Source organism: Salmo salar, chromosome ssa24 (genome assembly GCF_905237065.1).
Source record: "Salmo salar chromosome ssa24, Ssal_v3.1, whole genome shotgun sequence".
NCBI lineage: Eukaryota > Metazoa > Chordata > Actinopteri > Salmoniformes > Salmonidae > Salmo > Salmo salar.
This window is the reverse complement of record NC_059465.1, coordinates 46,673,337-46,698,798: the sequence shown is the minus strand read 5'-3', so window position 1 is coordinate 46,698,798 and position 25,462 is coordinate 46,673,337. Positions and strand designations below refer to the sequence as shown.

The 25,462-nt window shown below is 42.5% G+C and overlaps 1 protein-coding gene across 2 annotated transcripts in view; it reads left to right on the top strand.

Annotated features, from left to right (window-relative positions):
- LOC106585976 (AT-rich interactive domain-containing protein 3A) overlaps positions 1-25,462 on the top strand; it is a 244,762-nt gene that overhangs the window by 217,279 nt on the left and 2,021 nt on the right. Inside the window, exons 6-8 of one of the 2 annotated variants that reach the window (XM_045706903.1) lie at positions 14,916-15,179; positions 18,182-18,271; positions 25,027-25,462. The exon at positions 25,027-25,462 is cut by the window's right edge and continues 2,021 nt beyond it. In XM_045706903.1, coding sequence (XP_045562859.1) covers positions 14,916-15,179; positions 18,182-18,271; positions 25,027-25,223 — 551 coding nt within the window. In that variant the 3' untranslated portion in view covers positions 25,224-25,462. Of the gene's footprint in view, positions 1-14,915; positions 15,195-18,181; positions 18,272-25,026 lie in introns of both variants that reach the window. The other variant, XM_014172733.2, reaches the window with a different exon arrangement.

Genomic DNA, 25,462 nt, shown 5'->3' with positions numbered 1-25,462 from the left:
TCTTCCCCAATATTTGGAACCAAGGACTGATCACCCGAATCCACAAAAGTGGAGACAAATTTGACCCCAATAACTACCGTGGGATATGCGTCAACAGCAACCTTTGGGGAAATATTCTGCATTATCATTAACAGCAGACTCGTACATTTCCTCAGTGAAAACAATGTACTGAGCAAATATCAAATTGGCTTTTTACCAAATTACCGTACGACAGACCACGTATTCACCCTGCACACCCTAATTGACAAACAAACAAACCAAAAAAGGCAAAGTCTTCTCATGCTTTGTTGATTTCAAAAAAGCTTTTGACTCAATTTGGTCTGCTATACAAATTGATGGAAAGTGGTGTTGGGGGAAAAAAGCATACGACATTATAAAATCCATGTACACAAACAACACGTGTGTGGTTAAAATTAGCAAAGAAACACACATTTCTTTCCACAGGGCCGTGGGGTGAGACAGGGATGCAGTTTAAGCCCCACCCTCTTCAACATATATATCAATGAATTGGTGAGGGTACTAGAACAGTCTGCAGCACCCGGCCTCACCCTACTAGAATCTGGAGTCAAATGTCTACTGTTTGCTGATGATCTGGTGCTTCTGTCCCCAACCAAGGAGAGCCTACAGCAGCATCTAGATCTTCTGCACAGATTCAGTCAGACCTGGGCCCTGACAGACCTGGGCCCTGACAGACCTGGGCCCTGACAGTAAATCTCAGTAAGACCAAAATAATGGTGTTCCAAAAGAGGTCCAGTTGCCAGGACCACAAATACAAATTCCATCTAGACACCGTTGCCCTAGAGCAGGTATTTCCAAACTGGGGTATAATAAAAATGTCATTCACATTGATTTATTTTTATAATAAAATACAAATAATATTTTTACAAAAAAACTATTCTTCACATTTTCAAATTGTTTTTCTCTCACCTGAGTAGCCTCGTTTCTCTGCCAAAAATAAAATTAAACCATCTAGTGTTCAGTGAAATAACAACACAATGTTAAGTACAGGTAGTCTAGTCAAATAATTAACATCCAAGCACATTTTTATTTATGTAACTAGGCAAGTCAGTTAAGAACAAATCCTTATTTTCAATGACAGCAGGTTAACTGCCTTGTTCAGGTGCAGAACAACAGATTTGTACCTTGTCAGCTCGGGGATTTGAACTTGCAACCTTTCGGTTACTAGTCTAATGCTCTAAACGCTAGGCTACGCTGCCGCCACATTAACCTCTCTAGGATAGGTGGCACCAAATCGTCCCACCTACGTAACAGCCTGTGTAATCCCGGGGCGCGTTATTCAAAAACCTTAGAAATGCAAAAACTTCAATTTCTCAAACATATGACTATTTTACACCATTTTAAAGACAAGACTCTCGTTAATCTAACCACACTGTCCGATTTCAAAAAGGCTTTACAACGAAAACAAAACATTAGATTATGTCAGCAGAGTACCCAGCCAGAAATAATCAGACACCCATTTTTCAAGCTAGCATATAATGTCACATAAACCCAAACCACAGCTAAATGCAGCACTAACCTTTGATGATCTTCATCAGATGACAACCCTAGGACATTATGTTATACAATACATGCATGTTTTGTTCAATCAATTTCATATTTATATCAAAAACCAGCTTTTTACATTAGCATGTGACTAGCATGTGACTAGCATTCCCACCGAACACTGCCGGTGAATTTACTAAATTACTCACGATAAACGTTCACAAAAAGCATAACAATTATTTTAAGAATTATAGATACAGAACTCCTCTATGCACTCGATATGTCCGATTTTAAAATAGCTTTTCGGTGAAAGCACATTTTGCAATATTCTCAGTAGATAGCCCGGCATCACAGGGCTAGCTATTTAGACACCCAGCAAGTTTAGCACTCAGAAAAGTCACATTTACTATAAGAAAAATTGTATTACCTTTGCTGTCTTCGTCAGAATGCACTCCCAGGACTTCTACTTCAATAACAAATGTTGGTTTGGTTCAAAATAATCCATAGTTATATCCAAACAGACACTATCCGAAAGGGTAAATAAGGGTGACGAGCATGGCGCAATTCGTGACAAAAAAATTCTAAATATTCCATTACCGTACTTCGAAGCATGTCAACCGCTGTTTAAAATCCATTTTTATGCCATTTTTCTCGTAAAAAAGCGATAATATTCCGACCGGGAATCTGCATTTAGGTAAACAGAGGAAAGAAAATAAAGCATTCGGTCGACTCGGGCACGCGCCTAAGCCCACAGTACTCTGAGCGGCCACTTGCCAAACGCGATAATGTGTTTCAGCCAGAGCCTGCCTCGATATCCTTCAGCTTTTTCCCGGGCTCTGAGAGCCTATGGGAGCCGTAGGAAGTGTCACGTTATTGCAAAGATCCTAAATCTTCAATAAAAAGAGCCCAGATGAAACACAACTTGTCAGACAGGCCACTTCCTGCATGGAATCTTCTCAGGTTTTGGCCTGCCATATGAGTTCTGTTATACTCACAGACACCATTCAAACAGTTTTAGAAACTTTAGGGTGTTTTCTATCCAAAGCCAATAATTATATGCATATTCTAGTTACTGGGCAGGAGTAGTAACCAGATTAAATCGGGTACGTTTTTTATCCAGCCGTGTCAATACTGCCCCCTATCCCCAACAGGTTAACTGTTACTCTCTTGCGGGAATTCCATTAACGTTCCGTATGTAGCCAAACTTAGCTGTTGATCATTCCGTTTGCTCGAAAATTGAAAAATGGTTCAAAAAAGTAAGGCCAGCGTCCATAGAGACACATACCAGCTCTACTGGTAGTACTGCTACTGCACCTGTCGACGACACAAGTTGTTCTGCTTCCACGAGCACATCCAATGCTAGCATCAGTAATTCTACATTTGATGTTAGCCCAGCTAGCATGGACACTGACAGTTGTGAACCTGATGCAGCGGAAGAGCTACTGGCCCCCCTTACCCGGGAGAGCACCGAACAACAGACCTAAGTCCTCCACAATAGTATGGGGGTTTGTCTATTCTAGCCACTCTGTAGTTTACCATATAAGACGATTGGACCATCGAAAAGGTGCAAATATGATGAGAACGACATTGATTTGGGGGTTCACTTATATTGGGAGTAGTGCCTTTCCTCGGCCACAGTGTGTTATATGTGATAAAGTACTATCTCACAACTCGATGAAACCTTCACTCTTGCACAGACATTTAGAAACAAAACATGCCAATTTGAAAAATAATCTACGGGAGTTTTTCTGAGCGAGAATTAAGACGACTTTCGAGTAGTAAGACATGTATAAAAGCAACAGATCCCATTAATAAGAAGGGGCTAGAAAGCGTCTTATATGGTGAGCTACAGAGTGGCTAGGACAGGCAAGCCCCATACTATTGTGGAGGACTTAATTCTTCCTGCTGCCGAGGATATGGCTGGGACAATGCTGGGGGAAAAGGCCCAAAAAACTATACAGACAATGACTTCATCAAACAACGCCGTTTCACGACACATCAGTGACATGGCAGGAGACGTTTTGAAACAATTACTGCTTCACATACAAGCCAGTGAATTCTATGCGTCAACAGACGTGACGGGCCTGGCACAGCTCCTGGTATATGTCCATTATGTTAATGGGGGGTCAATTAAGGAAGACATCCTCTTCAGCAAACCACTGGAAACCAGGACAACAGGAGAGGATATTTTTAAAGTACTGGACAGCTTTGTGACACATGGACTTTGGTGATCAAGATGTGTTGTTATCTGTACTGATGGAGCAAAAGCCATGACAAGGAGACATAGTGGAGGGGTTACACGTGTGCAAGCAGTTGCTCCCGACACCACCTGGGTCCACTGCAGCATCCACCGAGAGGCTCTTGCTGCCAAGGGAATGCCTGACAGCTTGAAAGATGTTTTGGACATTACAGTGAAAATTGTTAACTTTACTAAAGCAAGGCCCCTGAACTCTCGTGTATTTTCTGCACTATGCAGTGATATGGGCAGCGACCATGTAACGCTTTTACAACATACAGAAAGAAGTGTGCTGGTTATCAAGGGGCAAAGTATTGACACATTTTTTTTCATTAGAGACGAGCTCAAAGTTTTCTTTACTGACCATCATTTTCACTTGTTTGACGGCTTGCATGATGACAAGTTTCTCACACGACTGGCCTGTCTGGGTGATGTTTTTTCTCGCCTGAATGATCTGAATCTAGGATTACAGGGACTCTCTGCAACTATATTCAATGTGCGGGACAAAATTGAGGCTATGATTAAGAAGTTGGAGCTCTTCTCTGTCTGCATTAACAAGGACAACACACAGGTCTTTCCATTATTGTATGATTTTTTGTGTGCAAATGAACTCAAGCTTACGGACAATGTCCAATGTGATATAGTGAAGCACCTGAGGTGAGCTGGGTGCACAATTACACAGGTACTTTCCCCGAAATGGACGACACAAACAACTGGATTCGTTATCCCTTTCATGACCTGCCTCCAGTCCACTTACCGATATCTGAACAAGAGAGCCTCATCGAAATTGTAACAAGAGGTTCTGTGAAAATTGAAATTTTATCAGAAGCCACTGCCAGATTTCTGGATAGGGCTGCGCTCAGAGTTTCTTGCCTTTGCAAAATCGTGCTGTTAAGACACTGATGCCCTTTGCAACCCGGTACCTATGTGAGAGTGTATTCTCGGCCCTCACTAGCATGAAAACTAAATACAGGCACTGACAGAGTGTGGAAAATTATTTAAGACTGACACTCTCTCTCCAATGCAACCCAACATTGCAGAGTTATGTGCATCCTTTCAAGCACACCCTTCTCATTAACCTGTGGTGAGTTATTCACAATTTTCAATGAACAAATAAGGTTTTATATGTAAGATGGTTAAATAAAGAGCAAAATGATTGATTATTATTATATTATTATTTGTGCCCTGGTCCTATAAGAGCTCTTTGTCACTTCCCACGAGCCGGGTTGTGACAAAAACTCTCACACAATCTTATGGTTAATAAATGTATTGTATAGTGTGTGTGGCAGGCTTACAATGATGGCAAAAAACAACATTTGAGAGTTCACTGACCCTGGTGCTAGAGGGGGTAATCACTTCTACTGCCATCCATAATCACTTCTACTGCCATCCATAATCACTTCTACTTACTGCCATCCATAATCACTTCTACTTACTGCCATTCATAATCAGTTCTACTGCCATCCATAATCACTTCTACTGCCATCCATAATCACTTCTACTGCCATGCACAAGCACTTCTACTGCCATCCATAATCACTTCTACTGCCATCCATAATCACTTCTACTGCCATCCATAATCACTTCTACTGCCATCCATAATCACTTCTACTGCCATCCACAATCACTTCTACTGCCATCCATAATCACTTCTACTGCCATCCACAAGCACTTCTACTGCCATCCATAATCACTTCTACTGCCATCCATAATCACTTCTACTGCCATCCATAATCACTTCTACTGCCATCCATAATCACTTCTACTGCCATCCATAATCACTTCTACTGCCATCCACAATCACTTCTACTGCCATCCATAATCACTTCTACTTACTGCCATCCATCATCACTTCTACTGCCATCGATAATCACTTCTTCTGCCATCCACAATCACTTCTACTGCCATCCATAATCACTTCTACTGCCATCCATAATCACTTCTACTGCCATCCATAATCACTTCTACTTACTGCCATTCATAATCACTTCTACTGCCATCCATAATCACTTCTACTGCCATCCATAATCACTTCTACTGCCATCCATAATCACTTCTACTGCCATCCATAATCACTTCTACTGCCATCCATAATCACTTCTACTGCCATCCATAATCACTTCTACTGCCATCCATAATCACTTCTACTGCCATGCACAAGCACTTCTACTGCCATCCATAATCACTTCTACTGCCATCCATAATCACTTCTACTGCCATCCATAATCACTTCTACTGCCATCCATAATCACTTCTACTGCCATCCATAATCACTTCTACTGCCATCCACAATCACTTCTACTGCCATCCATAATCACTTCTACTGCCATCCACAAGCACTTCTACTGCCATCCATAATCACTTCTACTGCCATCCATAATCACTTCTACTGCCATCCATAATCACTTCTACTGCCATCCATAATCACTTCTACTGCCATCCATAATCACTTCTACTGCCATCCACAATCACTTCTACTGCCATCCATAATCACTTCTACTTACTGCCATCCATCATCACTTCTACTGCCATCGATAATCACTTCTTCTGCCATCCACAATCACTTCTACTGCCATCCATAATCACTTCTACTGCCATCAATAATCACTTCTACTGCCATCCATAATCACTTCTACTTACTGCCATTCATAATCACTTCTACTGCCATCCATAATCACTTCTACTGCCATCCATAATCACTTCTACTGCCATCCACAAGCACTTCTACTGCCATCCATAATCACTTCTACTGCCATCCATAATCACTTCTACTGCCATCCATAATCACTTCTACTGCCATCCATAATCACTTCTACTGCCATCCATAATCACTTCTACTGCCATCCACAATCACTTCTACTCCCATCCATAATCACTTCTACTTACTGCCATCCATCATCACTTCTACTGCCATCGATAATCACTTCTTCTGCCATCCACAATCACTTCTACTGCCATCCATAATCACTTCTACTGCCATCCATAATCACTTCTACTGCCATCCATAATCACTTCTACTTACTGCCATTCATAATCACTTCTACTGCCATCCATAATCACTTCTACTGCCATCCATAATCACTTCTACTGCCATCCACAAGCACTTCTACTGCCATCCATAATCACTTCTACTGCCATCCATAATCACTTCTACTGCCATCCATAATCACTTCTACTGCCATCCACAATCACTTCTACTGCCATCCATAATCACTTCTACTTACTGCCATCCATCATCACTTCTACTGCCATCGATAATCACTTCTAATGCCATCCATAATCACTTCTACTTACTGCCATCCATAATCACTTCTACTGCCATCCATAATCACTTCTACTGCCATCCATAATCACTTCTACTCCCATCCACAATCACTTCTACTGCCATCCATAATCACTTCTACTGCCATCCATAATCACTTCTACTGCCATCCATTATCACTTCTACTGCCATCCATAATCACTTCTACTGCCATCCATAATCACTTCTACTGCCATCCTTAATCACTTCTACTGCCATCCATCATCACTTCTACTGCCATCCATCATCACTTCTACTTACTGCCATCCTTAATAAATTCTACTGCCATTCATAATCACTTCTACTGCCATCCATAATCACTTCTACTGCCATCCATAATCACTTCTACTGCCATCCATCATCACTTCTACTGCCATCCATAATCACTTCTACTGCCATCCATAATCACTTCTACTGCCATCCATCATCACTTCTACTTACTGCCATCCTTAATCACTTCTACTGCCATTCATAATCACTTCTACTGCCATCCATAATAACTTCTACTGCCATCCATAATCACTTCTACTGCCATCCATCATCACTTCTACTGCCATCGATAATCACTTCTACTGCCATCCATAATCACTTCTACTGCCATCCATAAACACTTCTACTGCCATCCATAATCACTTCTACTGCCATCCATCATCACTTCTACTGCCATCCATCATCACTTCTACTTACTGCCATCCTTAATCACTTCTACTGCCATCCATAATCACTTCTACTGCCATCCATAATCACTTCTACTGCCATCCATAATCACTTCTACTGCCATCCATAATCACTTCTACTGCCATCCACAATCACTTCTACTGCCATCCATAATCACTTCTACTGCCATCCATAATCACTTCTACTGCCATCCATCATCACTTCTACTGCCATCCACAATCACTTCTACTGCCATCCATAATCACTTCTACTTACTGCCATCCATCATCACTTCTACTGCCACCGATAATCACTTCTACTGCCATCCATAATCACTTCTACTGCCATTCATAATCACTTCTACTGCCATCCATCATCACTTCTACTGCCATCCATAATCACTTCTACTGCCATCCATAATCACTTCTACTTACTGCCATCCTTAATCACTTCTACTGCCATTCATAATCACTTCTACTGCCATCCATAATCACTTCTACTGCCATCCATAATCACTTCTACTGCCATCCATCACCACTTCTACTGCCATCCATAATCACTTCTACTGCCATCCATAATCACTTCTACTGCCATCCATAATCACTTCTACTGCCATCCATAATCACTTCTACTGCCATCCATAATCACTTCTACTGCCATCCATAATCACTTCTACTGCCATCCTTAATCACTTCTACTGCCATCCATCATCACTTCTACTGCCATCCATAATCACTTCTACTTACTGCCATCCTTAATCATTTCTACTGCCATTCATAATCACTTCTACTGCCATCCATAATCACTTTTACTGCCATCCATAATCACTTCTACTGCCATCCATCATCACTTCGACTGCCATCCATAATCACTTCTACTTACTGCCATCCTTAATCACTTCTACTGCCATTCATAATCACTTCTACTGCCATCCATAATCACGTATACTGCCATCCATAATCACTTCTACTGCCATCCATCATCACTTCTACTGCCATCGATAATCACTTCTACTGCCATCCATAATCACTTCTACTTACTGCCATCCATAATCACTTCTACTGCCATCCATAATCACTTCTACTGCCATCCATCATCACTTCTACTGCCATCCATCATCACTTCTACTTACTGCCATCCTTAATCACTTCTACTGCCATCCATAATCACTTCTACTGCCATCCATAATCACTTCTACTGCCATCCATAATCACTTCTACTGCCATCCACAATCATTTCTACTTCCATCCATAATCACTTCTACTGCCATCCATAATCACTTCTACTGCCATCCATAATCACTTCTACTGCCATCCATAATCACTTCTACTGCCATCCATAATCACTTCTACTGCCATCCATAATCACTTCTACTGCCGTCTATAATCACTTCTACTGCCATCCATAATCACTTCTACTTACTGCCATCAATCATCACTTCTACTGCCATCCATAATCACTTCTGCTGCCATCCATCATCACTTCTACTGCCATCGATAATCACTTCTTCTGCCATCCATAATAACTTCTGCTGCCATCCATAATCACTTCTACTGCCATCCATAATCACTTCTACTGCCATCCATAATCACTTCTGCTGCCATCCATAATCACTTCTACTGCCATCCATAATCACTTCTACTGCAATCCTTAATCACTTCTACTGCCATCCATCATCACTTCTACTGCCATCCATAATCACTTCTACTGCCATCCATAATCACTTCTACTGCCATCCATAATCACTTCTACTGCCATCCTTAATCACTTCTACTGCCATCCATAATCACTTCTACTTACTGCCATCCTTAATCACTTCTACTGCCATTCATAATCACTTCTACTGCCATCCATAATCACTTCTACTGCCATCCATAATCACTTCTACTGCCATCCATAATCACTTCTACTGCCATGCATAATCACTTCTACTGCCATCCTTAATCACTTCTACTGCCATCCATAATCACTTCTACTGCCATCCATAATCACTTCTGCTGCCATCCATAATCACTTCTACTGCCATCCATAATCACTTCTACTGCAATCCTTAATCACTTCTACTGCCATCCATCATCACTTCTACTGCCATCCATAATCACTTCTACTGCCATCCATAATCACTTCTACTGCCATCCTTAATCACTTCTACTGCCATCCATAATCACTTCTACTTACTGCCATCCTTAATCACTTCTATTGCCATTCATAATCACTTCTACTGCCATCCATAATCTCTTCTACTGCCATCCATAATCACTTCTACTGCCATCCTTAATCACTTCTACTGCCATCCATCATCACTTCTACTGCCATCCATAATCACTTCTACTGCCATCCATAATCCCTTCTACTGCCATCCTTAATCACTTCTACTGCCATCCATCATCACTTCTACTGCCATCCATAATCACTTCTACTTACTGCCATCCTTAATCACTTCTACTGCCATTCATAATCACTTCTACTGCCATCCATAATCACTTCTACTGCCATCCATAATCACTTCTACTGCCATCCATCATCACTTCTACTGCCATCCATAATCACTTCTACTGCCATCCATCATCACTTCTACTTACTGCCATCCTTAATCACTTCTACTGCCATCCATAATCACTTCTACTGCCATCCATAATCACTTCTACTGCCATCCATAATCACTTCTACTGCCATCCATAATCACTTCTACTGACATCCATAATCACTTCTACTGCCATCCTTAATCACTTCTACTGCCATCCATCATCACTTCTACTGCCATCCATAATCACTTCTACTTACTGCCATCCTTAATCACTTCTACTGCCATTCATAATCACTTCTACTGCCATCCATAATCACTTCTACTGCCATCTATAATCACTTCTACTGCCATCCATCATAACTTCTACTGCCATCCATAATCATTTCTACTGCCATCCATCATCACTTCTACTTACTGCCATCCTTGAACACTTCTACTGCCATTCATAATCACTTCTACTGCCATCCATAATCACTTATACTGTCATCCATAATCACTTCTACTGCCATCCATCATCACTTCTACTTACTGCCATCCTTAATCACTTCTACTGCCATTCATAATCACTTCTACTGCCATCCATAATCACTTCTACTGCCATCCATAATCACTTCTACTGCCATCCATAATCACTTCTACTGCCATCCATAATCACTTCTACTGCCATCATTAATCACTTCTACTGCCATGCATCATCACTTCTACTGCCATCCATAATCACTTCTACTGCCATCCATAATCACTTCTACTGCCATCCATAATCACTTCTACTGCCATCCTTAATCACTTCTACTGCCATCCATCATCACTTCTACTTACTGCCATCCTTAATCACTTCTACTGCCATCCATAATCACTTCTACTGCCATCCATAATCACTTCTACTGCCATCCATAATCACTTCTACTGCCGTCTATAATCACTTCTACTGCCATCCATAATCACTTCTACTTACTGCCATCCATCATCACTTCTACTGCCATCCATAATCACTTCTACTGCCATCCATCATCACTTCTACTGCCATCGATAATCACTTCTTCTGCCATCCATAATAACTTCTGCTGCCATCCATAATCACTTCTACTGCCATCCATAATCACTTCTACTGCCATCCATAATCACTTCTGCTGCCATCCATAATCACTTCTACTGCCATCCATAATCACTTCTACTGCAATCCTTAATCACTTCTACTGCCATCCATCATCACTTCTACTGCCATCCATAATCACTTCTACTGCCATCCATAATCACTTCTACTGCCATCCATAATCACTTCTACTGCCATCCTTAATCACTTCTACTGCCATCCATAATCACTTCTACTTACTGCCATCCTTAATCACTTCTACTGCCATTCATAATCACTTCTACTGCCATCCATAATCACTTCCACTGTCATCAAAAATCACTTCTACTGCCATCCATAATCACTTCTACTGCCATCCATAATCACTTCTACTGCCATCCTTAATCACTTCTACTGCCATCCATAATCACTTCTACTGCCATCCATAATCACTTCTGCTGCCATCCATAATCACTTCTACTGCCATCCATAATCACTTCTACTGCAATCCTTAATCACTTCTACTGCCATCCATCATCACTTCTACTGCCATCCATAATCACTTCTACTGCCATCCATAATCACTTCTACTGCCATCCATAATCACTTCTACTGCCATCCATAATCACTTCTACTTACTGCCATCCTTAATCACTTATACTGCCATTCATAATCACTTCTACTGCCATCCATAATCTCTTCTACTGCCATCCATAATCACTTCTACTGCCATCCATCATCACTTCTACTGCCATCCATAATCACTTCTACTGCCATCCATAATCACTTCTACTACTGCCATCCTTAATCACTTCTACTGCCATCCATAATCACTTCTACTGCCATCCATAATCACTTCTACTGCCATCCATAATCACTTCTACTGCCATCCATAATCACTTCTACTGACATCCATAATCACTTCTACTGCCATCCTTAATCACTTCTACTGCCATCCATCATCACTTCTACTCCCATCCATAATCACTTCTACTTACTGCCATCCTTAATCACTTCTACTGCCATTCATAATCACTTCTACTGCCATCCATAATCACTTCTACTGCCATCTATAATCACTTCTACTGCCATCCATCATCACTTCTACTGCCATCCATAATCATTTCTACTGCCATCCATCATCACTTCTACTTACTGCCATCCTTAATCACTTCTACTGCCATTCATAATCACTTCTACTGCCATCCATAATCACTTATACTGTCATCCATAATCACTTCTACTGCCATCCATCATCACTTCTACTTACTGCCATCCTTAATCACTTCTACTGCCATTCATAATCACTTCTACTGCCATCCATAATCACTTCTACTGCCATCCATAATCACTTCTACTGCCATCCATAATCACTTCTACTGCCATCCATAATCACTTCTACTGCCATCCTTAATCACTTCTACTGCCATCCATCATCACTTCTACTGCCATCCATAATCACTTCTACTGCCATCCATAATCACTTCTACTGCCATCCATAATCACTTCTACTGCCATCCTTAATCACTTCTACTGCCATCCATAATCACTTCTACTTACTGCCATCCTTAATCACTTCTACTGCCATCCATAATCATTTCTACTGCCATCCATAATCACTTCTACTGCCATCCATAATCACTTCTACTGCCATCCATAATCACTTCTACTGACATCCATAATCACTTCTACTGCCATCCTTAATCACTTCTACTGCCATCCATCATCACTTCTACTGCCATCCATAATCACTTCTACTAACTGCCATCCTTAATCACTTCTACTGCCATTCATAATCACTTCTACTGCCATCCATAATCACTTCTACTGCCATCTATAATCACTTCTACTGCCATCCATCATCACTTCTACTGCCATCCATAATCATTTCTACTGCCATCCATCATCACTTCTACTTACTGCCATCCTTAATCACTTCTACTGCCATTCATAATCACTTCTACTGCCATCCATCGTCACTTCTACTTACTGCCATCCTTAATCACTTCTACTGCCATTCATAATCACTTCTACTGCCATCCATAATCACTTCTACTGCCATCCATAATCACTTCTACTGCCATCCATAATCACTTCTACTGCCATCCATAATCACTTCTACTGCCATCCTTAATCACTTCTACTGCCATCCATCATCACTTCTACTGCCATCCATAATCACTTCTACTGCCATCCATAATCACTTCTACTGCCATCCATAATCACTTCTACTGCCATCCTTAATCACTTCTACTGCCATCCATAATCACTTCTACTTACTGCCATCCTTAATCACTTCTACTGCCATTCATAATCACTTCTACTGCCATCCATAATCACTTCTACTGCCATCCATAATCACTTCTACTGCCATCCATAATCACTTCTACTGCCATCCATAATCACTTCTACTGCCATCCTTAATCACTTCTACTGCCATCCATCATCACTTCTACTGCCATCCATAATCACTTCTACTTACTGCCATCCTTAATGACTTCTACTGCCATTCATAATCACTTCTACTGCCATCCATAATCACTTCTACTGCCATCCATAATCACTTCTACTGCCATCCATCATCACTTCTACTGCCATCCATAATCACTTCTACTGCCATCCATCATCACTTCTACTTACTGCCATCCTTAATCACTTCTACTGCCATCCATAATCACTTCTACTGCCATCCATAATCACTTCTACTGCCATCCATAATCACTTCTACTGCCATCCATAATCACTTCTACTGACATCCATAATCACTTCTACTGCCATCCTTAATCACTTCTACTGCCATCCATCATCACTTCTACTGCCATCCATAATCACTTCTACTTACTGCCATCCTTAATCACTTCTACTGCCATTCATAATCACTTCTACTGCCATCCATAATCACTTCTACTGCCATCTATAATCACTTCTACTGCCATCCATCATCACTTCTACTGCCATCCATAATCATTTCTACTGCCATCCATCATCACTTCTACTTACTGCCATCCTTAATCACTTCTACTGCCATTCATAATCACTTCTACTGCCATCCATAATCACTTATACTGCCATCCATAATCACTTCTACTGCCATCCATCATCACTTCTACTGCCATCCATAATCACTTCTACTGCCATCCATAATCACTTCTACTGCCATCCATCATCACTTCTACTGCCATCCATCATCACTTCTACTTACTGCCATCCTTAATCACTTCTACTGCCATCCATAATCACTTCTACTGCCATCCATAATCACTTCCACTGCCATCCATAATCACTTCTACTGCCATCCATAATCACTTCTACTGCCATCCATAATCACTTCTACTGCCATCCATAATCACTTCTACTGCCATCCATAATCACTTCTACTGCCATCCATAATCACTTCTACTGCCATCCACAATCACTTCTACTGCCATCCACAATCACTTCTACTGCCATCCATAGTCACTTCTACTGCCATCCACAAGCAGTTTGTGACCATGTCAATGCCTACAGAATGCTCATTCTGGGGTTGAAAACAAAATACGAATTCCTGAGATCTAAATGATAGAATCAATGGACAGTAAATCAATAAAGTATCTTTTTTTTAAATTTTGTGTCCCCTCAGAGGATGACCTGATGTCGGGAGGTCTGCCGGGCCGTGTTGGGGAGATGCCCATGTCTCTGAGAGGGCACCACGGGGCGGCTGCAGCTCAGGCCGCTGCAGGACAGGCGGCTGCAGCGTTGGAGCAGCCGAGGGAGAAACCGGAGAGCGGGGAGCCGCCAGAGAAGAAGAGGATGGATCAACAGAGGCTCATGCAGCATGCGCTGCAGCGGAACCTCCTCGCCGTGGCAACGCAGCTGCCCGTGAACATCAAGTTTAACAACAGAGGTGAGAGGATGAGAGGTAATATAACACTTTATTAACTTTCAAACGCATATTATTAAATGACATGTGTATTGTTATCTATATGGCTGAGAGGCTGAGCGACGAGACAAAGCAACACAGTTACATTATTCATTGTGGATAAAGCAACACAGTTACATTATTAATTGTGGATAAAGCAACACAGTTACATTATTAATTGTGGATAAAGCAACACAGTTACGTTATTTATTGTGGATAAAGCAACACAGTTACATATTAATTGTGGATAATTCAACACAGTTACATTATTAATTGTGGACAAAGCAACACAGTTACATTATTAATTGTGGATAAAGCAACACAGTTACATTATTAATTGTGGATAAAGCAACACAGTTACATTATTAATTGTGGATAAAGCAACACAGTTACATTATTAATTGTGGATAAAGCAACACAGTTACGTTATTTATTGTGGATAAAGCAACACAGTTACATATTAATTGTGGATAAAGCAACACAGTTACGTTATTAAAGAGAACACATGTCTATCTGTTAGTAGGTCCTTACAGTGCTGTAATTATGATGTGTAACTGTGACACATGCATGAATCATTTCAAAACACACAGAGGAGCACTTGGAGATCATTGAGTGTAAGTTAGAGATAACGCCCTACCCAGAATCCAGTGTGTTCTGTAACACACCCTAAATCCACCTGCTTAATATTAAGCTAAACCCACATTTTTCATCTGCGGTTGTTAAGAGTTGAATATAAACCAAAAAATAACACTGTATCCTTGACTCATTTTTTTGTTGCGTGTCCTTGAGTGAGTTGGAGGTGTAGGACGACTTAACTGAGTGATTTATTTATATATATATTTGTAATTTATTTTCACCTTTATTTAACCAGGTCGGCTAGTTGAGAACAAGTTCTCATTTACAACTGCGACCTGGCCAAGATAAAGCAAAGCAGTTCGACAACATACAACAACACAGAGTTACACATGGAGTAAAACAAAAATGTACAGTCAATAACACAATAGAAAAATAAGTCTATATACAATGTGAGTAAATGAGGTGAGATAAGGGAGGTAAAGGCAAAAAAGGCCATGGTGGCAAAGTAAATACAATATAGCAAGTAAAAACACTGGAATGGTAGATTTGTAGTGGAAGAAAGTGCAAAGTAGAAATAGAAATAATGGGGTGCAAAGGAGCAAAATAAATTAAATAAATAAATACAGTAGGGGAAGAGGGTAGTTGTTTGGGCTAAATTATAGATGGGCTATGTACAAGTGCAGTGATCTGTGAGCTTTATACACAACACATGCTATGTATTCCTCTCTGACATGTGCTTGGTGTGTCAGTGATACTGTTCGCCCTCTACTATTATATAACTGTAGGGGGTTTAGCTGTGTAGCATAGTGGTGGTATGTCCACGTGAAGTAAATCGTATTTCACCATATGATAGTTGGCGTATCATTAGTGAAATACCTGAGCCACTATCGTAACACATCATTAATCATACCATCTGCAATCTGGTGTCTCGATGACTGTTGTGAAGAAATACTGCTCCGTTACCAGAGAGGTGGAGGGGAGTCAGAATCTGCAGCCGGGCCGTCCGCCCGCCCGCTCCGCCCGCTCCACTCTGTTGTGGGTTCTCAGTGTGGCGGTGTTTACGACAAGCCATAAAGTCATACATTACTGAATAATAGAGCGTAAAGGAAGAATGATGGGGCCCTATCTGTTCAGGTGTAGTTTCATCTCTCTCTACATGACTGCGTCTCAGCCATTAGTTATAATTTCTGGGCTTTTCTCTCGAAAGCTTAATGGTAGAATGAGTCAGAATTTTTCACTGGTTAATTCCTCTACTGGTCGACCCGACCAGCCTGGCTGGCTGGGCTGCAAGCCAACATATAAACACTAATTTAGAGATGACATCAAAACACTATTATTAAATACGGCCCGTCAGGCTGGAGAACGCCCGCAAAATGTTCTGTAATAGTGATGCTGCTTTGAAATAAAGGTTTTAAAATCTAAACTATTAAATGATACAGTAATATCAAATGAGTGTGTGTTTATGTTATTATCATTTTGTTTTTGTTCCTATTCGGGAGAAGATTGTATCACTGCACGCCAAGCCTTGCTTTTCACAAGTACACTACTATCCAAGTTATCCTGCCTGCCTGTCTGCTACGATTCATCCGTCTGTCACAGTCTCCCTCAGGGAGAAAACCCATTGGCCATAACTCACATGTACAAATCACTGCTACATCTCTGTCTCTCTGTCTCTCTGTCTCTCTGTCTCTCTGTCTCTCTGTCTGTCTGTCTGTCTGTCTGTCTGTCTGTCTGTCTGTCTGTCTGTCTGTCTGTCTGTCTGTCTGTCTGTCTGTCTGTCTGTCTGTCTGTCTGTCTGTCTGTCTGTCTGTCTGTCTGTCTGTCTGTCTGTCTGTCTGTCTGTCTGTCTGTCTGTCTGTCTGTCTGTCTCTCTACCTCTCTCTCTACATCTCTATCTCTCTCTATCTTTCTACCTCTCTACCTCTCTACCTCTCTCTCTCTCTCTCTGTCTCTCTCTCTCGCTCTCTCTCTCTGTGTCTTTCTATCTCTCTACCTCTCTCTCTCTCTCTCTACCTCTCTCTCTCTCTACCTCTCTATCTCTCTACCTCTCTATCTCTCTCTCTACCTCTCTATCTCTCTACCTCTCTATCTCTCTCTGTCTTTCTACCTCTCTACCTCTCTACCTCTCTCTCTCTACCTCTCTCTCTCTCTCTCTGTCTCTCTCTCTCTACCTCTCTCTCTACCTCTCTCTCTCTGTCTCTGTCTGTGTCTCTCTGTTTCTCTCTCTCTCTCTCTGTCTCTCTATCTCTCTCTCTCTCTCAGAACTCTTTAATAAACTGCTCCTTACCCTGTCACTCTAGGAGTTATCGCCAATACTCTGCCGAACGCTTCTCTCCTGCTCCTTGTGTTCCCTTTCTAAATGCTGATATTGAGTTTTCCTCTCTCTCTCTCTCTCTCTCGCCTCCTGACAGATGATAGACAAGAGACTCCATTGAACCTGTCTACCGGCGGCATTAGCAGCATCAACATGTCAATAGAAATAGATGGAGTTGTCTACACAGGTAAATAGAGGGGCCGTTTGCTGATGTAATTGCAGGCAGGAAATTCAATAAGTTATAGCAACGCCCTGGCGCTTAGTCCACCACGCACTTTGATGTCTTTGCTATAAAATCCATCGTAATGAAGTGACAGTCCAATAGAGTTACCAAAAAAAAAGTTAAATATCTCAGAATTTGAGGCTGTGGATGTGAGATCGATGGGGTTTATTGTCTTAAACCTGCCAAGGAGAGAGGCCACGGCAGGTTTAGCCTCAACTCCTCCCGCCCACTCGCACACCACCTCCTATTCTGCCTTCTAGTGATGGGTCGTTCGCGAACGAGTCGGCTCTAAGAGCAGGCTCTCGTAGGTGAACGCTGGGAGTCGGCTCTAAGAGCAGGCTCTTGTAGGTGAACGCTGGGAGTTGGCTCAAAGAGCAGGCTCTTGTAGGTGAACGTTGGGAGTCGGCCCCTAAGAGCAGGCTCTTGTAGGTGAACGCTGGGAGTCGGCTCTAAGAGCAGGCTCTTGTAGGTGAACGTTGGGAGTCGGCCCCTAAGAGCAGGCTCTTGTAGGTGAACACTGGGAGTCGGCTCTAAGAGCAGGCTCTTGTAGGTGAACGTTGGGAGTCGGCTCTAAGAGCAGGCTCTTGTAGGTGAACGCTGGGAGCCGGCTCGCTTATCGGAAGAGCCAAATCTATTGCTGGCTCAGCTGGCTCAGGCACCAGGGCAACAGGAAGAAGAGGGATGGAGGGACAGCCCCAGCAGCCAGCTGGCTCAGGCACCAGGGCAACAGGAAGGAGAGGGAGGGACAGCCCCAGCAGTCAGCTGGCTCAGGCACCAGGGCAACAGGAAGAAGAGGGAGGGAGGGACAGCCCCAGCAGTCAGCTGGCTCAGGCACCAGGGCAACAGGAAGGAGAGGGAGGGACAGCCCCAGCAGCCAGCTGGCTCAGGCACCAGGGCAACAGGAAGAAGAGGGAGGGACAGCCCCAGCAGTCAGCTGGCTCAGGCACCAGGGCAACAGGAAGGAGAGGGATCAGATGGAGGGACAGCCCCAGCAGTCAGCTGGCTCAGGCACCAGGGCAACAGGAAGGAGAGGGGAGGGAGGGACAGCCCCAGCAGTCAGCTGGCTCAGGCACCAGGGCAACAGGAAGAAGAGGGATGGAGGGACAGCCCCAGCAGTCAGCTGGCTCAGGCACCAGGGCAACAGGAAGAAGAGGGAGGGAGGGACAGCCCCAGCAGTCAGCTGGCTCAGGCACCAGGGCAACAGGAAGGAGAGGGAGGGACAGCCCCAGCAGTCAGCTGGCTCAGGCACCAGGGCAACAGGAAGGAGAGGGAGGGAGGGACAGCCCCAGCAGTCAGCTGGCTCAGGCACCAGGGCAACAGGAAGGAGAGGGAGGGACAGCCCCAGCAGTCAGCTGGCTCAGGCACCAGGGCAACAGGAAGAAGAGGGAGGGACAGCCCCAGCAGTCAGCTGGCTCAGGCACCAGGGCAACAGGAAGAAGAGGGATCAGATGGAGCAGAAGCACCAGCAGTAGTGCCACAAACGTCTGCTGTTTGGATGCTGTTTGACGAGAGAGCAACTGGGGATGCAGCACGAAGGAATCCCTCAGCAGATGCCATAATGGAGGTCCGATCCTATTTGGAGGAGCCCCTCTTCCAAAGATCTGCAGATCCTCTGAGCTGGTGGAAGAACAAGGCCTCTGTCTACCCACGGCTTACTAAAGTCATGACAGGGAGACTCCGCATAGTGGCCACATCCGTTCCCTCTGAGAGGGTCTTCTTGAAAACGGGACAAATAATTACTGAGAGAAGAAACCGCATCAGCCCCTTGAAATCGCTCATAAAAGCAAAATCTGGTCAGCATTTCTGTGTGCTGCTGGTTATAACATGGCACTAAAGAAGAGAGAGGAAAGAGGGACCAGTTTAATGTTTTTAGTGGGATGCTGCAGTTTTGCAAATTGTTATTTATTTTATGTTTGATATGGTGCAATATTCTATTGTTATGTTGTTCAGATTGTATTCACTTTGAATGGTTAGATTTATATGCACTTTGTTTATATACATTAAAAAGTTATACTTTAAATGCAAATGTTTAATAGCATTCTTTTTCATAACAAACCAATGCATTTTTAAATACATTGTGGTTAAGGTAGGGAGTATGATTTCATTTAATAATTTAATTAGAATTCTTTTAACACCAATCATAGTCAAACTATCGCAAACTGTTTGACTTGAAAAAAAAATACAAAACAAATATTTTTTAAAGAGCCGTTTGGGAACCAAAAGAGCCGTTTGGGAACCAAAAGAGCCGTTTGGGAACCAAAAGAGCCGTTTGGGAACCAAAAGAGCCGTTTGGGAACCAAAAGAGCTGTTTGGGAGCCAAAAGAGCCGTTTGGGAACCAAAAGAGCCGGCTCTTTATTGGTGAGCTGAGCCGAACGATTCGGCTCACTGAAAAGAGCCGGAATGCCCATCACTAATGACTTCGAGCGATGGGGTAATTACCTGAAGATAGGCAGGCCAGACAGTAAAGGATAAACCTGCTGTGTCATCAAAAAGAAAGGAGGACCAAGGCACTCTTCATATAATTGATTAAAATGCCTTTATTAGTATGGCGTGTTCAATAGAAACAATGTTTTTAAAAGTCCGACGCGTTTCGGCTGCATATGGCCTTCAGAGTACTCCCAGAGTACTCCCCGTCAGAGTACTCCCAGAGTACTCCCCGTCAGAGTACTCCCAGAGTACTCCCAGAGTACTCTCCGTCAGAGTACTCCCCGTCAGAGTACTCTCCGTCAGAGTACTCCCCGTCAGAGTACTCCCAGAGTACTCCCCGTCAGAGTACTCCCCGCCAGAGTACTCCCCGTCAGAGTACTCCCCGCCAGAGTACTCCCCGTCAGAGTACTCCCAGAGTACTCCCCGTCAGAGTACTCCCCGTCAGAGTACTCCCCGAGTACTCCCCGTCAGAGTACTCCCAGAGTACTCCCCATCAGAGTACTCCCAGAGTACTCCCCGTCAGAGTACTCCCAGAGTACTCCCCGTCAGAGTACTCCCAGAGTACTCCCCCCGTCAGAGTACTCTCAGAGTACTCCCCGTCAGAGTACTCTCAGAGTACTCCCCGTCAGAGTACTCCCAGAGTACTCCCCCTGTCAGAGTACTCCCCGTCAGAGTACCCAGAGTACTCCCAGAGTACTCCCAGAGTACTCCCTGACGAAGGCCATGCAGCCGAAACGCGTCGGATTTTTATAAACATTGTTTCTATTTGAACACGCCATACTAATAAAGGCATTTTAATTAATTAAATGAAGAGTGCCTTGGTCCTCCTTTCTTTGATGACCAACTCACCCCTTTTACCAAAGAGCACCTTCTGTCTACCAACATTTACTATTGTGTACCTTAGTAGCGCTTCCCTTCCTCCTCTTTCTACTAAACCTGCTGTGAGGTTGAACGTTCCCTTCACCATGATATTTAGTCCCTGTGTGTGAAACACCGTTCTCAGATCATTGCGGCGCAGTCCGCATCTTTCTGTGGGTTGGACAGGGTGGTCAGACAGACAACTTTGGGATGAAAATATTTTTGTGTTGTCCCACAGATAATTTTTGGGGGTGGAAACGGTCGTATTTGTGCTTTGCGTGTGTTAGCCTACCTATATTGTTTTATAAGCTCCTCTTTGGTTCATTATTCACACTCTCAGCATTCGCTGCTTCGCGTTCAGTAGCCTACCTCTCCTCTCCTAGTTGGACGTGTGAGATCAACTGTACCAATATGTCTAGTCTCATTGAAATACACTAGGCTGCCTATACAATGGACAGAGAATCACATGGCAGTTTTCTTTCCAAGGAAATTAACGTAAAGATGATTAGGCTATAGTTTTCTACAGTGGCTGTAAATAAATATTGATAATGGAAAGAAGTCGAAGGGCACTCAACCAAGTTAAGTTGAGGTGCAACCAAAACATTTGAGCATCATTGAAAATAAAAATTTGTATCGCGCATTTACCATAGTTGCACCTTTCTAATAAATATTGATTACCCATTTATTTGTCTCCGTCTGAAAATTAGATAGGCTATATGAAAAACGTAGGAAGGTTCCTCTCTCTCTCACCAGTTCGGCTCTTTTCAAACTACAGTACATCTATCCCATTGGCTGATAGAGCCCGGTAATACAGATAGCCTAATATAACGGCCCACGTGAGCATCTTTGGTCATTTAACCTATTTCTTAGGTTATTTCTGCGCGTTTTAATATTGCCTGTAGAGCGCAAAACTTGCTGGGACCATGGCTGGCAACAAGCTGCGCCACATACGCCTGAAATAACATTGAGGGACTGCGTTTGGGTTCTGGAACAGTTCTTCTGGGAGCAGGGAGGTAGACGGATAGAAAGCCAGCGGGGGGGACAGTATGAAAAAGCTACGGGTGGGAGTGGAATGAAGATTTCAGACTGGAGTTGATAATGACAGGATTTAACCTAACTTTAAATTTAGCGGTTCTAAGTATTTAGGCTGTATCATTACATTTTAGTCATTTAGCAGACACTCTTATCCAGAGCAACTTACAGTAGTGAATACATACATTTCATTTCAAGCATTTATTTTTTTTGTACTGGCCCCCCCGTGGGAATCGAACCCACAACCCTTGGCGTTGCAAACACCATGCTCTACCAACTGAGCCACAGGGAAGACCGTCGTGTGAAATAGGCCTTGGGAAATCATTGTCAAAAACAGTGGTACTGTTGCGTGTAGGTCTAGATTATTTCTGGTTTGATCACATATAAATATCAAAACATTCTTTCAACAACTCCAAAGCAATTTCTTTTCTGTGACAAAAGGAACCACTGACTCACTCACTGTCTTTATCTATTATCAAGACACCTGCTGGTAACTCTTAATTGGTTCGGACAACTCGTGAGGTCGCCTACATATCTGCCCACTAGGTGGGACGCTTATGACCCAAACAGGCTTCATCCATAGCTTCTATTTTCACCCATAGGAGAAGGAGTAAATTGTCTCTATTTTCACCCATAGGAGAAGGAGTAAAATGTCTCTATTTTCACACATAGGAGTAGAATGTCTCTATTTTCACATAGGAGTAAAATGTCTCTATTTTCACACATAGGAGAAGGAGTAAAATGTCTCTATTTTCACATAGGAGTAAAATGTCTCTATTTTCACGTAGGAGAAGGAGTAAATATCTCTATTTTCACCCATAGGAGTAAAATGTCTCTATTTTCACACATAGGAGTAGGAGTAAAATGTCTCTATTTTCACATAGGAGTAAAATGTCTCTATTTTCACATAGGAGAAGGAGTAAAATGTCTCTATTTTCACACATAGGAGTAAAATGTCTCTATTTTCACACATAGGAGTAGGAGTAAAATGTCTCTATTTTCACATAGGAGTAAAATGTCTCTATTTTCACATAGGAGTAACATGTCTCTATTTTCACACATAGGAGTAGGAGTAAAATGTCTCTACTTTCACCCATAGGAGTAAAATGTCTCTACTTTCAGCGCTTACCACCAATGTTGTATTCTGAGAAGCTTTGTGGATACAAGCCCTAAGCCTCAGATGTAGTTGTATTATTCAGGTTGTTTAAGTGTGACAATGTGGTATTTGTTAGTTAGTGAGTTGAATTGTTACCATAGTTTCTGTCTAATTGTGATACTACAGTAAATATGATAATCATCTGTCGCCACAAAATAAACTAAGGGGGAAAAACGGATTGTATGATAGAACATGTAGAAATTTACCAATGTAGTAGTCGTAATAGTAGTAGTAGTAGTGGTGGTGGCGGCAGTAGTAGTAGTAGTAGTAGTAGTAGTGGTAGCAGTAGTAGTAGTAGGAGTAGTGGTGGTGGCGGCAGTAGTAGTAGTAGTAGTAGTGGTGGTGGCGGCAGTAGTAGTAGTAGTAGGAGTAGTAGTGGTAGTAGTAGTAGTAGTAGTAGTAGCAGTAGTAGTAGTAGTGGTGGTAGTAGTAGTAGTAGTAGTGGTAGCAGCAGTAGTAGTAGTAGTAGTAGTAGTAGTAGTAGTAGTAGTAGTAGTAGTAGTGGTAGTAGTAGTAGTAGTGGTAGTAGTAGTAGCATCCTAGTAGTAACAGTAGTAGTAGCAGTAGCAGCACTAGTAGTAGTAGTAGTAGTATAAGTAGTAGTATCAGTAGTAGTAGTAGTAGTAGTAGCAGTAGCAGTAGTAGTAGTAGTCACAGTAGTAGTAATAGTAGTAGTCACAGTAGTAGTAATAGTGGTAGTAGTACCAGCAGTAGTAGGTGGTAGTAGTAATAGGGGTAGCAGTAGTCTAGCATTAATAGTAGTAGTGGTAATAGTAGTAGTAATATTAGTAGTATTAGTAGTAGTAGTAGTAGCAGTAGTAGCAGTAGTAGTAGTAGTAGTAGTAGTAGTAGTAGCAGTAGTAGTACTAGTAGTCGTAGTAGTAGTAGTAGTAGCAGTAGTAGTAGTAGTAGTCGTAGTAGTAGTAGTAGTAGTAGTAGTAGTAGTAGTAGTAGTAGTAGTCGTCGTAGTAGTAGTAGCAGCAGTAGTAGTAATAGTAGTAGTAGTAGTAGTAGTAGAACTATTATTATTAGTTGTAGCAGTAGTAGTAATAGTAACAGCGTAGTAGTAATATTAGTAGCGGTATCAGTAGTAGTAGTAGTAGTAGTAGTAGTATTAGTAGGAAAAATAGTATCATTAGCAGTAATTGAAGTACTTTATTAATCCCAACTTCGGAAATGGGTATCACCACCTTCAAAATGGTTTCCTTCGTCCTCCCTCCCGCTCTCCTCTCTCTGTCCCTCCAGGTGTTCTATTTGCCAAGAAGCCCTCCCTTCCCATGATGCTCAGTGGTCACCAGAACCACACCTCCTCTCAGGGAAAGACCAGTCTGGGGCTGAACTACTCCTGCGTACAGATCCAACCGTCCTGCTGCTCTTCCTCCTCCTCCTCCTCCACGTCCTCCACATCCTCGGTCCACGGACCCGGAAACTCCTCTCCCTGATCTGAGTCTCGCCCATAGCCCCACCAAGTCACTCTAATCCTCGCCCCTATCCTCCCCCAACGACAGCACGCGGTCTGAGATACCAGGAGAAATTACTTCTGTTGTTTTTTTCCCCCCTTCTTCCTCCCTTTTTCTCTATTTCCCTTATCCCAGTTAAAATAATAATAAAAAATATATTTACAGAGGAAATACTTCCGTAAGAAAAGAACAAGAAAATGCTCTCCTTCTATTCTCTCTCC